At 37.6% G+C, this 17,416-nt stretch overlaps 2 protein-coding genes across 7 annotated transcripts; one reads left to right on the top strand and one right to left on the bottom strand.

The window, feature by feature from the left end:
• Positions 1–675: 675 nt before the first annotated feature.
• Positions 676–3,622, bottom strand: LOC9309224. Of its 4 annotated transcripts, none has more exons than XM_021021613.1 (2): positions 3,410–3,622; positions 676–3,008 (listed from the first exon to the last, which is right to left on the bottom strand). In XM_021021613.1, the coding sequence occupies exon 2, from the start codon at positions 2,995–2,997 to the stop codon at positions 1,198–1,200; it is 1,800 nt and encodes a 599-aa protein (XP_020877272.1). In that variant the 5' UTR covers positions 2,998–3,008; positions 3,410–3,622; the 3' UTR covers positions 676–1,197. The 4 variants fall into 4 exon arrangements, with proteins under 4 accessions (XP_020877272.1, XP_020877274.1, XP_020877273.1 ...); XM_021021615.1 differs by having other exon boundaries at positions 676–3,011; positions 3,410–3,585; XM_021021614.1 differs by lacking the exon at positions 3,410–3,622 and adding an exon at positions 3,158–3,392.
• A 3,342-nt stretch (positions 3,623–6,964) lies between these two features.
• Positions 6,965–16,626, top strand: LOC9309226 (transcriptional activator DEMETER). 3 transcript variants are annotated; one of them, XM_021021352.1, is made up of 20 exons: positions 6,965–7,071; positions 7,482–8,256; positions 8,471–10,624; positions 10,725–11,066; positions 11,426–11,516; positions 11,601–12,999; positions 13,091–13,170; positions 13,276–13,360; positions 13,444–13,535; positions 13,624–13,692; positions 13,804–13,840; positions 13,938–14,020; positions 14,250–14,699; positions 14,961–14,997; positions 15,083–15,140; positions 15,341–15,480; positions 15,568–15,633; positions 15,727–15,841; positions 15,961–15,999; positions 16,153–16,626. In XM_021021352.1, the coding sequence occupies exons 2-20, from the start codon at positions 7,665–7,667 to the stop codon at positions 16,254–16,256; spliced, it is 6,033 nt and encodes a 2,010-aa protein (XP_020877011.1). In that variant the 5' UTR covers positions 6,965–7,071; positions 7,482–7,664; the 3' UTR covers positions 16,257–16,626. The 3 variants fall into 3 exon arrangements, with proteins under 3 accessions (XP_020877011.1, XP_020877013.1, XP_020877012.1); XM_021021353.1 differs by lacking the exon at positions 6,965–7,071 and adding an exon at positions 7,191–7,303; XM_021021354.1 differs by lacking the exons at positions 15,961–15,999; positions 16,153–16,626 and having other exon boundaries at positions 15,568–15,662; positions 15,727–15,817.
• Positions 16,627–17,416: the final 790 nt, after the last annotated feature.

Here is a 17,416-nt window from a genome sequence, read left to right on the forward strand (position 1 = left end):
AAGCTAGTAAAGAAAAAAAGGAAATTTGCTGATAAAGAGTTTCTTAAATATAATTTGTCTAGTTTCTTTACAGAGTTTTTTATTCAACTTAAATATAACGATGAGAGTTTGTTGATAAAGTCCATTTACTGAAAAACTTGGATGTAATTTTTGGTAATTAAATAAATATTTCTTATTTGAACTCAATTAATTATTAATATTTTTTTATCTAAAACTATAAAATATCAAACGAAATTAATTAAATAAAATATACTATTACTTTAGAATATCCAAAAATAAATGTTAATAAAGATTAACTAATAATATATGATGACCTAGCAATTTTTATATTATCATTATATAATCCTATCATCAGACCAATATTTGTTTCTTAATGCTAGATATTTCCTTAAAAAAAATTATCATCATACACTAATACTATTTGTTTATTTAATGCTAAGATATTTCAGTCGGAAAAAAACAAAAAAAATGCTAAGATATTTCTCTAAAAAAAATACTAGTATAATAAAGTTCATTAAACGATTCAGCATGTGCTGTCGGAAAAAAAAACGATTCACCAAGCTGAATTCTGTGACTTGGACTTGGAATCAAGAATGCAAAACACTAATCTTCTCTCGAACAGCTAGATCAAGTGCGATTCCAAAATTTATATAAAATATCATCATGAAGAAGTAATTATCAACTAAATAAATCTATTGCACTTTAGTTGCAAACTTTGACAAACCCACATACGAATACATTTGACCAAACGAGAAGAGAAGACCAAGCACGAGTAATAATAATAATACAGGACAAAACTTGGACAAATCGGAATTTAAGGTCCGAATTAAAGGAATCTTCTGTGTCACCAACGGATATTACAGAATCAAAACCAACCTTGGCACATACGTATATATGCAGTATGTAACTCACCACAATAAAATCATAGAACAATATACAACGCATCATCATCCGATCCTACTACAAGTCAGAATTTTGCAATCCACGAAGCAGAATAGTAATGGGGAAAGAAGATAAAGAGGTGCTCAGATCATAATACCTCTCATGGTAAGCAAGCACCTTTTCCGTCCTCGGGTTTGGTCCAAGCTGCATAGGATACTGGGAGTGCCCACGGTTTGGTTACCCGGTGGGTGAGATCCAGTGCCGGTTTTTGGTCAACGAGGTAGTAAAAATGCAGACTTGGGTGTGTCGTCCTCACTAGTTATCTGTGTCCAAGCATTTCTCAAGGGTTTTACTACTGGTACACTCCTGAAGAGCTTTGGCGTTAAGTTCTCTGCCAAATCTCCAGACATAATTGAGGCCAACAAGAAGCTCGGTAATGATGGCTTCTGTCTTCTGCTGGTTTGCAAAGAAAAGGGTTTGTGCAAGAACTATGTGCGTCCTTGAAACCAAGCTTTGGTGCTCGTAACTCCGCTCAGATTGCCATTTTATCATGTTGTGAGCTAATGGACCCAACCATTCCAAGATACCCGCCATTGCGTCTGTCCATTCTTTTGCTAGTCCTGGATCATAAACTGTGGAAGAACTCAAGTTTTTCGAGTACGGTTTTAGCCTTTCTCTAAGCGATGTTCTCACGCTCGCCGGTAACATGTTGTAAAGGTCGTCTCTTGCATCATCGCCTATCAAGTGAGGAGATGCAACAAATCTCTCTATCACGATGATGACATTCGCATAGTGTAATGCTAAGCAAGCTGCACCAAGGGTATTAGGAGCAGCATCTGACAACTTGGGTCGGGTAGGAAGTGTCAAGTTTTCAACGTGGGCAGAGTTAGAATTTCCTTCAAGAATGTGATGCTCAGCACTACTATTCCTAGCTCCATTCTGGGTCCTAGTGCTGAGAGGAGTAATCCCATCGTGAGACACCATACAGCCTTTAAACGGGCCAACCTGTGTTAAGCGGTTGGCTTTCAATTGCTTTTTCACTGAGGAAATTGAAGGTCTTTCCGGTGTCTGCCCCATCTTCTTGTTGTTTTTGCCCATTCCGATAAGTGGTCCTGATTTGGAGGTGATTTTCCCGAGCTGTCCTGAGTAAAACTTGAAACGTTTGTGTTTTTCTGCAACAAGAGGACCTGACTTAGGGGATTCGGCGCTGAGAGAACCAGAAAGGAAATCACTCATCTTCGTGGACCTTGTAGCAGCTGAACCTGATGCTGGACCGGCGAATCTTCCAAGGGGACCAGAAGCAAATCTAGGAAGACCGCTAGTCTCAGATTTATGAGATACAGGAGTTAAAATTGTAGAAACCGAGTGGCTGCGGCCAATGAAATCAGAATCTGCAGAGCTAACATCACTTGCTTCCATTCTGTAACTCAAGCCAAAAACATGTTTAGTCCTGCTAAGGATTGTGAAAACTGATCTAACCAAGAGAAGGACGGTATAGTCATAAGTACGGTTCCAAAGAGACACATCCCGCAGATTCTTCACTTCATGTCTTTTCCATGTAACTTTTTTCTGATACTCCAAAAGATTGTCAGTTGCAGATTCATTGCTCTTCATTCTCTTGAAAGTCTGTTCAAGATCGGCCAGAATCTCAGTCTCCTGGTAGAGACTAGCATTTGATGAGATGAAACGTTCCATTTTCTTTGCTTTCTTATCCATTTTCTTCCACCCAAACTGCCACCCATAAGGGTCAACTCCAGTCTTCATCATATCACTAAAACAATTCTCAAAGCACTTCAACTTGGGATCGTTGCACTTCCTCGCAAGCCTAGCAACAGCTTTCGCTACATTCTCAACGTTCTCCATCATTTCATCGCGTATCAACCTCACGATAAAATCATCGTCCTCTGAAACAAGCTTCTTTATACCAGTGGAATGTGTAATCTCGTCCCTAAGCCTTGCAACATTCTTATCACTTAGTGACTGCCACAAATGAACAAGCTTCGACAACAAACTCGCAACCTCAAACGCTAATACTCCGAGCACCGCCTTATCTTTATGACCATCATGTTTCTTTGGAAACCTCCACAGATTACGAAACCAAGTCTCTGAAACCATCTTCTCTCAACCTGCTTTGCAATAGAACAAAACAAAGAAACCAATACTATCAACATCAAAAAGCAATCAAATTTCACAATAAAAAACCAGACCCACGATTGAAATCTCAAATAGATAGAAAACAGAACATCAAGAAAACTGCAAGAAGTAACTCTCTTACACAGGGTATGGTTGAAATTGGGGAAATCTAGCAACAGAGCTCAAGTAACAGAGAAAAGCCCAAAATCTACAAACCCACAAATCGGGTATCGTAGCTTAAAGCTTTCAACATGGAATTCACTAAAAGACCCATGATTTGAAATTGGAATTGTCGGCAAATCGAGAAGAAATAAAGCCGACACGGGAACAGTGAAAACCACAAAGCAAGGAAGCGCGTAAGAATGAAACAGTGGGAGAAAGAAGAGAATCTTACCGATCATTCGAGGAAAAAGATGTGAATCAGAGAAAAATCTGGAGAAGGAAAAAAAAAAGAAACTAATAGAAAGAGAGAGAGAAGAAAGTGAGGAGGAAGATGCAGTGAAGACTGCTATAGAGCCACATCCCACATGGTGATGAGAGAGAGAGGTTAAAGCAGCAAATTGTGGAGAGAGAGAGAGAGAGAGAGACTGAGCGAGTCAAGTTCGTGTTTAAAAGAATCCTATATTTGCCTTTTTCTTTGCTACTTTATTTTCAAAATATTTGCTTATTCTGCCTCAAACTTTTTGATTGTCACTTTTGGATCCTAAAGTGTTTGACAATTTACCACCTGCCTTTTTGTCCAAGAAAAATCAAAACAAATCAGCAAATTTATATATTCCTATAAAAAAACCGCAAAATTTCCCTTTTTTAATAAAAATTAAAGCGGGTACACAGAAGCTATGAGCAGTTGAAAACGTGAAAACAGATTTATGAAAAAATTAGCAAGCGAATACGTGTTTTATTTTTTTATATATAAACATCTATATATACATTTTTGGAAATATTTATGAAATAAATCTTTAAGTTCCTACTTATTTATGAAATAAATATTCTATTTTAATAACTAACAACAATACTCCCTCCGTTTCATAAAGAGTGTCGTTTTAAGGTTTTATTTTTGTTTCATAAAGAGTGTCGTTTTAGGTTTTCAATGCAAAATTTAATAATTTTTTTATGTTTTATAACTATTAGTATTCTGCATATTGTTTTACTATTGGACAGATTATGTTTAGGTATATAGTTAATGATGTTTTTGTTTAGAAAAAACAAAAAAATTAATGTTTTCTTAATCTGTGTGCAAAACTCTAAAATGACACTTTTTGTGAAACAGAGGGAGTACATGTGATCACAATCAATGACAGTTTTGATCTTAAAATAGAAATGCTTGAGCAGCAAACCCCAAAATGTCTTCATGATTTTTAGGATCACAAAATCTTTCCTTTAGCTTATTAAAGCGTGGAGTTCGATTCTCTCCCTTGTAGACCTTTTATTTTAACAATCTTTTTTTTTTAAGTCAATGGGCATAATGATTGGTTTTAACAAAGTCCACAGATTTTTAGGACCAGCTCTAACCACGACAAATATTTTAAATCGTAACACATTCATAACTTAAAAGTTTGCATTCATAATTCTTACGAATTCATATTCCTTTTTTTCAATACTATAAGAGTTCTATAGAAATGATAACTCCTTGGTCAACAATTGAATCAAGTAAACATCCATAACATAATGCATTTAAACTACTCCCTCCGTTTCGTTTTAGTTATCGTTTAAGGTTTTCTCACACAAATTAAGAAAATCATTAAATTTTCTGTTTTAACCTTTATTAATATATTTTATAAACAAATTCATTGGCCGAAACATTAAAACAGTAGGGATAAAACTGGAATTTTCACCAAACATTTGCATCGAAAACCTAAAACGACAACTATTATGAAACAAAATTTTAATTCTAAAACGACAAGTAAAACGAAACGGAGGGAGTATAAATTTTAACAAACTTAAATACTAGGTTGGTAATAAAAAAACACAAATTGTGTAGTTGTACGTACTTTTTAAAATATGTAATATCGAAGGCTTTAATATTTGCGAAATTAAATAAATCTATCTATATAAATGTAAAACATATTAATGCAAAATCCCGTAATATCTTTAATTTTCATTTAGAACCAAACAAAACAAACAAATTAAATAGTTTTAACTTAACAAAAACGCTAGGGAAAAATCGACCTAATTAACTAGTTTCATTGACGTTGAACTTGTCAATGCGAAAGCGATGTTTCCAATATATATTGCAGGTGTTATTTATATGGAAGTTTTTTTTTTTTTTTTTTCTCGATTTATATGGAAGTTTCTAAAAAGGTGTTTAGTGGATTGTTTTACTTGTTGTAGCATGCGATTTTTTTTTCCCTGCATAATCTTTTACGAGTATGGAATAACTACAAAACAAAAAAAATTAAAAAGAGAAAAAAACTACAAAGAAATTTACTCATGATTATGAAACGCTCAATTTGTTTGAAAAACCTCCTAATTCACCAAATATGCCACTAGATTTAAAAACGCTGACCAATTGTATCTATCTCAATACCAAGAATTAAAATTACTAGTTTAACATTAAACCAAAAAAAAAAGAATTAAAATTACCGATGGCAAGAAAAGGTTAGCCGAGAGAATTATCAAAAAAAAAAAAGTTAACAGATTCTTAAGATAATTTTTTTTTTTTTGGTATTATGAACATTTGCATCTATTTCAATCAAAGAATGAAAATCTTAAAAGATATGTAACTGTTTATAAAATAAATTTACAGAGATTAATTTCGGACTTTTGTTAGCTATAATAATGTCAAGAGATCTTTTTGTTTCAAGGCAAATTGGATTATCTGTAATTATGAATTTATGATGATATAATATGCTACTCATTGTCACAAAAAACATTACTTAAAAAAAATCGTATTTTCATTACTACAATGTTGACTAAGAACCAAATTACATTGATTTCGTCAACAGAATTTTCTTCACACGGATATAATTCTCAAGCATAGCAAGAATCTCATAATAGTATTTCGTGACTCCGTTTAGACGAAAAAATAAAGATTCGTAACTCATGACTTTTGTGACAGGTCCCTCGTTTTGGGGGCCAATTCGAACAAATCTAAATATATGGGAGTCAAATAAAATGTCTAAAAAATGAAGGAGCAACAGACAATAAACTATATAGGATCAGATCTCCTTTCTTTAGTTTTAAAATAGGATTGTCCCGAAAGATGAGGGACTAAATTGAAACTAACTGGGGGTAGGAAGAGATCCGTCACAATCATTAATGGCTACCACGCGGAAACTTGTCGTTTCTACAATTTCATAAACTTTCGGGTCGGGTTTTGTATTCCAAATGGGTCAAATAATATTAGTTTAATTCGCTAATTGAGTAATTAGTTGGTGACTACAATTTTAACAGTTTGGTGCAAATAGAAACGAACATAGCCGTAAAATACGAGATACGGTGTTATACATAGTTTTGTTTACGTTATAAAATACGAGAATTTTGTGCCAAATTTCATGAATATATGGAAAATATTGGATATTCTAGCGAAAATAATGATTATGAACGTTTTACATTAAATGATTCAGCATTGAATTTCCTTAATGCAATTCGGTCAAATGTTGGCATGCAGCAAGTTTGCAACATTAAGTTCCATTTAAAAAACGTGTTGACATGCTTTAAATCTAAATACTATAGAAGAAGAACAAACATTTAATAAACTTTATTTAGTAAGATTCTAATGAACATTTAAGACTAACCCCATTACACTTTTTATTTTTTGACACTTACGTTGTTGCTTAGTCTTAGGAATAAAAAAACCTTGCAAATTAAACAATTTTAAAAAGGACTAATGACGATAATTAACAACAAAATACAGAAACTTAAGGGGTAACAACATCCTGGTGGATATAGTTTGGGCTTCAGGCCCATATTGCAAACGCACAGTTTTTCTAACTGCTACTATCTTATTTTAATTTATTCCTTGGTCATCTCACCACTCTCTCTCTCTCTCTCTAACGGCATAGCTGACTCAGTTTCTCCGGCATTGACTCGCCTGAGAATCAGAAGCTTAGATCGGTGAGCTTTTAGCTCCATTTTCTGTTTATTCAAATATCATTTCCTTTTTTTTTTTTAAATAAATTTTTACTCTCTCTCTCTCCCTATTTTATCTGGAATTTGTTCTGCTAAATTTTCAGCTGTTACATCCCCGGATCACGAGAAGATTCACTGGGTTTATCATTTTCATCAATTCATATTTTCTGATTTCTGATCATAATCTCAGCTATTAACACCTGAATTTTGATTCTGGGTAATTAAAAACCCGGATTTGCTTTATCTTCCTTTCCCCAGAAACATATTGTTTTTACTTTATTCGCTCTTCTTTTGCCGTTTCCTAATTTCCAGCTAGCTATTCAATGTGTTTCTCGTTTTGTTGATGAGAAAAAATATCTGACAAAAAAAATCATTTGTTGCATTTTATGGTGCAGATTCTTAGTTAATGTCGCCTTCTCTTCCCAAGTTTGATTTAAAGGAGTGTTCGTCCATGTAGCTTGGTTTTGGTGTTTGGTGAGAGTTTTCATCAAGTTAGGGGAGAGTTAGGTAGAAGCATTTGGGTGAGGTAGTGATAAGGTTGAAGGGGGAGTGATTCATTGGTTCCACACTAGTGTGGTATGAATTCGAGGGGTGATCCCGGGGATGGCTATTTTCGACTTCCTTTGGAGAATCAAACTCAACATGAGTTCCAATTCATGGGTTCTTGCATTCCATTTACACCTAAAAAACCTCTGCAAGGTGGGGGTAGATCAAGTCTGATCGTAGATGAGAGAGTGACACACCAGGATCTAAATGTGGTTCCAGGTGTTGAATTTGTAGAGAGGGCATTCTGCAACAGTGGTGTGGATCATAATGGGGTTTATGACCATGGTGCTCATCAGGGCGTGACCAACTTAAATATGATGATTAATAGCTTAGCGGGATCACATGCACAAGCTAGGAGTAATAGTGAGAGAGATCTTTTGGGCAGGAGTGATGTGACTTCGCCTTTACCACCAGTTATCAGAAACACCACCAGTAATATAGAGCCGGTCAATGGAAAATTTTCTTCAAATGTGGGTATGGTAAACGGTCCTTTCACCCAGAGTGGCAGTTCTCAAGCTGGCTATACTGAGTTTGAATTGGACGACTTGTTGAATCCCGATCATATGCCCTTCTCCTTCACAAGCTTGCTGAGTGGTGGGGATAGCTTATTCCAGGTTCGTCAATGTGAGTGATCAAATCTGTTTTCAGTTTTTTTTTCTTCCTTGTTTTTACTCCGTTCTTGCAGTATTTAGTGTAGAACATTACTTAGATCTAAAATATTCGGTTGGTATGAGCATGAGTTAGAGAACTTTTTAAGCATGAATTAGACTGCTACGGCATATCATCATTAAAATTCATAGTCCATGCAGTATCTTAAGAAAGTCATGGTTTTGAACAGATGGAACTCCAGCGTGTAGCAAGCCACTTTACAATTTGAATTCACCAATCAGAAGAGAAGCAGTTGGGTCAGTCTGTGAAAGTTCGTTTCAATATGTACCGTCAACCCCCAGTCTGTGCAGAACAGGTGAAAAGAATGGATTCCTTGAACAGATAGTTACAACCATTGGACATGAAATCACAGAGCCGAAATCTGACAAAAGTATGCAGAGCATTATGGACGCGTCTGCTGTTAATGCGACGGAAGTTACTGAACAAAATGATGGAAGCAGACAAGATGTTCTGGAGTTTGATCTTAACAAGACACCTCAGCAGAAACCCTCCAAAAGGAAAAAGAAGTTCATGCCCAAGGTGGTCGTGGAAGGCAAACCTAAAAGGAAGCCACGCAAACCTGCAACTCAGGAAAAAGTGAATTCTAAAGAAACCGGGAGTGGCAAAAGGAAAAAAGCTCAAAAGACAAACTTGAAAGAATCAGCAACTAAAAAGCCAGCCCATGTTGGAGATATGAGCAACAAAAGCCCTGAAGTCACACTCAAAAGTTGCAGAAAAGCTTTGAATTTTGACTTGGAGAAATCTGGAGATGCGAGGCAAGGTGACTCTGAGTTTGAAATTGTCCAGAACAATAATGGCGCAAACTCATTTTCTGAGATCAGAGATGCCATTGGTGGAACTAATGGTAGTTTTCTGGATTCAGTGACACAAATAGGCCAGACCAATGGATTGGTGGCTACGTACCAGCCACATGAAGTGTCAATGGGAAACCAGCCAGATAAACTATCAACGGAAGCGAAACTGGCCAGAGACCAGCAACCTGATTTATTGACTAGAAACCAGCAATGCCAGTTCCCAGTGGGAACCCAGAACACCCAGTTCCCAATGGGAAACCAACAAGCTTGGCTTCAGATGAAAAACCAACTTATTGGCTTTCCATTCGGTAACCAGCAACCTCGCATGACCATAAGAAACCAGCAGCCTTGCTTGGCCATGGGTAATCAACAACCTATGTATCTGATAGGAACTCCACGGCCTGCATTGGTGAGTGGAAACCAGCAACTAGGAGGTCTCCAAGGGAACAAGCAGCCTATATTTTTGAATCAGCAGACTTGTTTACCTACTGGAAATCAACAATATGGATCACCGACAGACATGCATCAGCTTGTTATGTCAACCGGAGGGCAACAACATGGACTACGGATGAAAAACCAGCAACCTGGATTTTTGTTGAGAAACCAGCAGCCTGGATCATCTATGAGAGGCCAGCAGCCTTGCGTACGTTTGATGAACCAGCAACCTGGAACTCCAAAAGGTTTTACTCACTTGAATCAGATGGTCGGTTCCTGCATGTCATCGCCTGGGCTTCAACCTCATTCTCAGTCACAAGTTCCTTCAACAAATTTATATGTGGAATCTGTTTCCAGGAGTTTGAATGGGACTACAGGTGCATGTCATAGAAGCAGCGCTCCTGAATACGGTTCTTTACAGCAAGATATCCATCAAGGAAATGAGTACATCCTTTCTCATGAGAGATCCAATGGTGAATTCTTTGACGTATGCAAAAAAGTAGTATCTCAAAACTCTTCTTTGCCAACCCCAATTATGGCTAATCTTGAGGAAGCCAGGGGCTCGAAGAGACAGTATCATCCTGCAATGGGACAGATGGAAAACCATGATCTAAACTTAGCAGGTCGTTGGCCTTCGCTCCAACAGATTGCTCAATCACAAGATGTGGAGAGACACATGGCTCAATCAGAAGATGTGGAGAGACATAACAGCAGACCGTGTGCCAAATATTTAGGTGCTGCAAAGAAAATGAAAATCCAGAAAGTAGTCCAAGAAAATTTGCATGGCATGCCACCTGAGGTAATAGAAATCGAGGATGATCCAACTGATGGGGCAAGAAAGGATAAAAGCATCATTAAAACTGCATCTAAACGAATTTCGTGTTCAGTTCAAAAGTCAGCAGATAATGAGAAATGTATTGTCCCCAGAACGCCTGCAAAAAGGGGTCGTGCAGGGAGAAAAAAATCAGTACCTCCGTCTGCTCATGCCTCAGAGATCCAGCTTTGGCAACCTACAACTCCAAAGACACCTTCATCAAGAAGCAAGGCTAAAGAAAAAGGGAGGAAGTCCATTCAAGCTTCAGGAAAAGCAAGAGGTAACTAATGTATTCTACAATCTTTGTGATATGATTTCGAGATTTTAGTAACTGATGTGTCCAAACTAGCTCCTTAACCACTGTTTTGTGCGTTGTATAGGTCCATCAGGAAAACTTCTATGTCTGGATTCTATTGCGGAAATAATATACAGGATGCAGAATCTGAATCTAGGAGACAAAAACAGAGAACAAGAGCAAAATGCACTTGTCTTGTACAGAGGAGATGGTGCGGTTGTTCCATATGAGAGCAAGAAGCAAAAACCAAGGCCTAAAGTTGACCTTGATGATGAAACAACTCGGATATGGAATCTATTGATGGGTAAAGGAGAAAAAGAGGGTGATGAAGAGATGGATAAGAAAAAAGAGAAGTGGTGGGAAGAAGAGAGGAGAGTTTTCCGAGGAAGGGCCGATTCATTCATCGCCCGTATGCATCTTGTACAAGGTGAAGATCCATAACACTCTCAACTCTATTTTCATTTGCATGTCTTGATAGGTATCACATACACCAGCTAAAACTTAATCCTGGAAATCATAATAATAAAGTTACTAGGGAACAATATCATAATAGGTTACAGAAAAGCAGAATACCACCAACTTTCTGGTCAACACATTTATTAGAATACCCAAAAAATGATGTTTTGTGTGCAAAATTTTAAGAAATCACTAGTAAACCATGCCAAATAATATTCAAAATGCATCTTGTGAAGAACAGGTGTGAAATTATGGTGACAGTTGAATAGTTTCTGTGCCTATTATTTCTTTTACTGCTATAGATGACCAATTGAACTTAAACATTTACAGGAGATAGACGTTTTTCGCCATGGAAGGGATCAGTGGTTGATTCGGTCATTGGAGTTTTCCTTACACAGAATGTCACGGATCACCTTTCAAGGTATATGAGTTGCCTTAATTAAATGAGCATTTCAAAGTGAGTTCCAAAACAGAGAAAATAACCCATGCTGGTTTTACAATGCAGCTCTGCTTTCATGTCTCTAGCTGCTCGATTCCCTCCAAAATCAAACAGCAGCCGAGAAGATGAAAGGAATGTTAGAAGCGTAGTTGTTGAAGATCCAGAAGGATGCATTCTGAACTTAAATGAAATTCCTTCGTGGCAGGAAAATGTTCAAAATCCATCTGACATGGAAGTCTCTGGGGTTGATAGTGGATCAAAAGAGCAACAAAGGGACTGTTCAAACTCTGGAATCGAAAGATTTAATTTCTTAGAGAAGAGTAGTCAAAATTTAGAAGAGGAAGTATTATCATCACAAGATTCTTTTGATCCTGCGATATTTCAGTCGTGTGGGAGAGTTGGATCCTGTCTATGTTCCAAATCAGACGCAGAGTTTTCTACAACCAGGTGTGAAACAAAAACTGTCAGTGGATCATCACAATCAGTGCAAACTGGGAGTCCAAACTTGTCTGATGAAATTTGTCTTCAAGGGAATGAGAGACCGCTTCTATATGATGGATCTGGTGATGTTCAGAAACAAGAAACTACAAATGTCGCTCAGGAGAAACCTGATCTCGACAAAATAATGAACTGGAAGGACTCTCTCTCTTTTGGTCAGCCAAGCAATGATACTAATTGGCAAAAAAAAGGACCGACCAATCCTTCCAGCAGCTATGAGCAGAGTACGATTCAACAGCCACATGTAATAGACATAGAGGATTTTGGAATGCAAGGTGAAGGCCTTGGTTATCCTTGGCTGTCCATTTCACCAAGAGTTGACAGCGGAAAGAACAAAAACGTACCACGCAGATTTTTCAGACAAGGTGGAAGTGTTCCAAGAGAATTCACAGGTCAGATCATATCATCAACGCCTCATGAAATGCTAGGAATGGGATTGTTTGCTTCCTCAAGTGCCCTCCAAGTGCACCAGGACGATACCCAACATAATCAACAAGATGAGATGAATAAAGCATCCCATTTACAAAAAGCATTTATGGATCTGCTCAACTCTTCTGAAGAATGCCTTACAAGACAGTCCAGTACCAAACAGAACATCACGGATGGCTGCCTACCGAGAGATAGAACTGCTGAAAACGGGGTTGATCCCCTCAGTAAAAATACAAGCTTACAGAACATATTGGTCGAATCGAATTCCAGCAATAAAGAGCAGACAGCAGTTGAATACAACGAGACAAATGCCACTATTGTACGAGAGATGAAAGGGACGCTTGCTGATGGGAGAAAGCCTACAAGCCAGTGGGATAGCCTCAGAAAAGATGTGGAGGTGAATGAAGGGAGAAAGGAAAGAAGCAAAGACAGTATGGATTCCATAGACTATGAAGCAATAAGACGTGCTAGTATCAGTGAGATTTCTGATGCTATCAAGGAAAGAGGAATGAACAACATGTTGGCGGTACGAATTAAGGTAAATCTACTATTGCAGTTAAGACCCTTTTAAAATCTGTCAGAAGGCTTGAACATCAGTATATCATGTAACCATATCTACAACATTGCAGGATTTCCTAGAACGAACAGTTAAAGATCATGGTGGTATCGACCTTGAATGGTTGAGAGATGTTCCTCCTGATAAAGCCAAGTGGGTAAACCACATTTTTAATGACTGCATCACTAGCACAATCGATTTACTCAACAATTACGTCAGACTGAGTATTTATACAAGTTGCTCATGATCATTTCACAGGGACTATCTCTTGAGCATAAGAGGTCTGGGATTGAAAAGTGTCGAATGCGTGCGACTCTTAACGCTCCACAATCTTGCTTTCCCTGTGAGTCAAACTATTTAATTATCTACTAATAACTTAGAATAACTCCGGCTAACTAAGCTGGAAATTGTGTTGATGATATGAAGGTTGACACGAATGTTGGAAGGATAGCCGTTAGGCTGGGATGGGTGCCTCTACAACCTCTACCTGAATCACTTCAGTTACACCTTCTAGAGCTGTAAGTTTCTTTTGTTTGTCATCTAAACAACAAAATACCCTTTTTTTTTTTTTATTTTGCAAATCATAACCATGCAGTGTTTTCACAGATACCCTGTGCTTGAGTCCATCCAAAAATTTCTTTGGCCAAGACTCTGCAAACTCGATCAACCAACACTGTATGCTTATAAACTCTACCAAGTCATCTGTCTGAAAAAGCTATATTTCTTTGGTAGAATTCTATCGTCATTACTACCAGCAAAATTAATTAACGTTCTTTTCTTACTCAGGTATGAATTACACTACCAGCTGATTACGTTTGGAAAGGTATTATTGCTCTAAGCTTTGAATTTATCATATGGTAATTTCAAGCATTGTAGGCACCTGATCAAGTAAGTGTCTAACTCATGTGAACTCATGTCAGGTATTTTGCACAAAGAGTAGACCAAATTGTAATGCATGTCCAATGAGAGGAGAGTGCAGACACTTTGCCAGTGCTTATGCTAGGTAAGCAAGCTTTCATGTACTTCTACACAATAATTAAAGATAAAAATTTAGGATTTTGGGTAAGTAACCAAAAAATAGGCTGAAACACAAAGATCAAAGACAAAATCATGGTTCCATCTGCACTATCATTTTAGCATAAGCCCTTGTAATCCAAACATGAACACTATATTACCTATGCCAAAGTAGGGATTTCAAATATGAGATTCGATGACTGATACCATTGTAACAGTGCAAGACTTGCTTTACCGGCACCGGCACCAGACGAGAGGAGCTTAACAAGTGCAACTATTCCGGTCCCTCCCAAGTCCTTTCCTCCTGTAGCCATCCCGATGATAGAACTACCTCTTCCGTTGGAGAAAGCCCTAGCAAGGGGCGCACCATCGAATAGAGAAAACTGTGAACCAATAATTGAAGAGCCGGCCTCGCCCGAGCAAGAATGCACTGAGATAACAGAGAGTGATATTGAAGATGCTTACTACAATGAAGACCCTGACGAGATCCCAACAATAAAACTCAACATTGAACAGTTCGGAATGACTCTACGGGAACACATGGAAAGAAACATGGAGCTCCAAGAAGGTGACATGTCCAAGGCTTTGGTTGCTTTGAATCCAACCGCTACTTCTATTCCAACTCCCAAACTAAAGAACATTAGCCGTCTCAGGACAGAGCACCAAGTGTAAGCTAATATCTCCTCCTATATTTTATCTTTCATATAAATTTTGGGAAAAAAATCGCTCCAAATCGGGTTTTATAGCATGTGGGTCAGCCAGGGTTATGGCATTTTTATATATTTCACCGACCGGCCCGAGCTGTTTCTGGTTGACTCGTATGCCACCCTGCATCGAACAAACCAAATGGAGACAAGCAAGCAAAAAGTTTTAAGATAAGGTCTAGGTATAATGACAAGGTAACTGATAAATGTGTCGTCTATTTGCAGATACCAGCTCCCGGATTCACATCCTCTCCTCGATGGTGTAAGTCAATTTTTTTTTCTCTCTATACCCGAGTTGTTTCATTTAAGCAACACTGTTTAGAAATCCTCATTTGATGAAAAAACAGATGGATAAAAGAGAACCAGATGATCCAAGTCCTTATCTCCTAGCTATTTGGACACCAGGTGAGAATAAAACTGCAATGTTTCTTTCACGTGTAGTCAGTATCAAAGAATGTAAAGGTAGAACTAAAAAGCATTTGAAAAAGAGTTGGTGAAGGATGAAATTTTGAATCTGTAAATGAAAGCTGGAACGTACATTTGGTGGATGTTATATGTATATTAGTTTTGAGATTAGTTAACTAATGTAGTTGTTTGGCTGCCAGGTGAAACAGCGAATTCGGCTCAACCGCCTGAACAGAAGTGTGGAGGGAAAGCGTCTGGCAAAATGTGCTTTGACGAGACTTGTTCTGAGTGCAACAATGTGAGGGAAGCAAACTCACAGACAGTTCGAGGGACTCTTTTGGTGAGATTTTCTAGATCTTTTGTATTGCTCATGAGAAAGGAGAAGTGAGAATACAATTTACTAATATCATTTTTACGTCATTCACAGATACCTTGTCGAACTGCCATGAGAGGAAGTTTTCCGCTCAACGGGACATACTTTCAAGTTAACGAGGTTAGATGAGATAAAACTCAAACAGACAGGTGAAACCTTTTTTCTATTTTGCTTTGGTTTTTTATCCGCCTTTACCATTTTTTTATCTTGCAGTTATTTGCAGACCACGAGTCCAGTCTCAATCCCATCGATGTTCCTAGAGATTGGATATGGGATCTCCCGAGAAGGACTGTTTACTTCGGAACATCAGTAACATCAATATTCAGAGGTAAAAACATTCGTAATAGAGTTAGCTAATCAAATGTCCAAAACACAACTCAATATTTGGAAAGCTTCATCTTCTCTTTGCCAAAAAGGATCTTAGAATGGTTTGCGGAATTTGCGCAGGTCTTTCAACGGAGCAGATACAATTCTGCTTTTGGAAAGGTACACATCCCTTGAATTTTTACCCTGAGAAATCCGGAAACACATTGCTCCTCATCAACTTCGAGCATAACCTATATACACACACGCACTTAGGACCAATACTGTTCTGTTCTGTGATAGATACTGATAAACATCTAACAACTATGACTGTAGGATTCGTATGTGTCCGTGGATTCGAACAGAAGACAAGAGCACCGCGTCCATTAATGGCAAGGTTGCATTTTCCGGCGAGCAAATTGAAGAACAACAAAACCTGAAGATGAATGGATTAAAGAAAACACATTGCTTCTCTGCTCTCCTCTATTTAAAGGCAAGGAAAAAACCCATTTAGGCATAAAAACAGGAAACCAAATAGGCTTCTTTTTTTTTTCTCTTTCTTTCTGACTTCATTCTTAGAGAAGAGCAGAAGAGAAACAAAAGAAAATAGCAACACAAACAAGTTTTTTGGGTTATTTATTTTCTCTCTAACAAATTTGTAGCATTTCGGCCTTTTTGGTTGTCACTAGCGTGGCAAATCCAATGCCTGCGCACACAGGCGCATTGTCAATAAATTTCTCCGGCCACCGGAGTATTTAGCATCTTTCAACCGGCGGCTAATGCGAATACTTCCGGCAACACATATTCCTTATTCTCTCTGTTGGGGTTGTGTGCTTACTGTAGTGGGCCTTATTAGAGTATAAGCATCATCAATAAAACTAACAAAAAGTTGAATGCTACAAAGTAGAAAGTGACTAAAAATAATATAGACATTGCGGATTGCCAACCAAAAAGAAAAGCAAAGTCATCAACTCTTTGATTAGTAGCCTAAGTTCCTATTAAGAATGAATTTTTTTTTTATAATAAAATACGAAACATGTTATATGTTAAGAAAACTTAAGACGATATAATACAAACTTGAAAAACCACGTGTGTGGAGAAGATATAAGATTATATAATATGGTAGATTAAAAACATTATTATAAGAGGAGCAAAGTTGTTAGCACCAGCAAAAACTCACATACTCATGTTTAGCATGTGCCCAACACAACACTTATATACCTTTTGGGCAACACGAGCGGCCAAGTAGGTGAGAGAGCCTCACGTTATTTACCTTTTTGCCCTTATGTATATTCTCTCGTCAAAAGTATCTGAACCGATAATTATCCGCCACGTAGATACTCTCTGGTGCACCAAGTTGCAGAGTAGCATCTAAACCATTCACTTTGAATATATCCAAGATGCCATCCCGGTTCAAGTTTTTATCAAGAGTAAAAGTTCCATTTTCATTTCGCATAATGATATTCTTATTCACGTGCCTCTTAGACAGGAGTTACCGGCACGCGCGCCTAATCAACCGTTAGATTCTCAATCGACGGTGGATTAAATTAGTTGAAAAGTATAGCGGTGCGTTTCACGCGCTTCTCTTGGCTAGCCGCCG

The sequence above is a fragment of the Arabidopsis lyrata genome (genome assembly GCF_000004255.2).
Source record: "Arabidopsis lyrata subsp. lyrata unplaced genomic scaffold ARALYscaffold_6, whole genome shotgun sequence".
NCBI lineage: Eukaryota > Viridiplantae > Streptophyta > Magnoliopsida > Brassicales > Brassicaceae > Arabidopsis > Arabidopsis lyrata.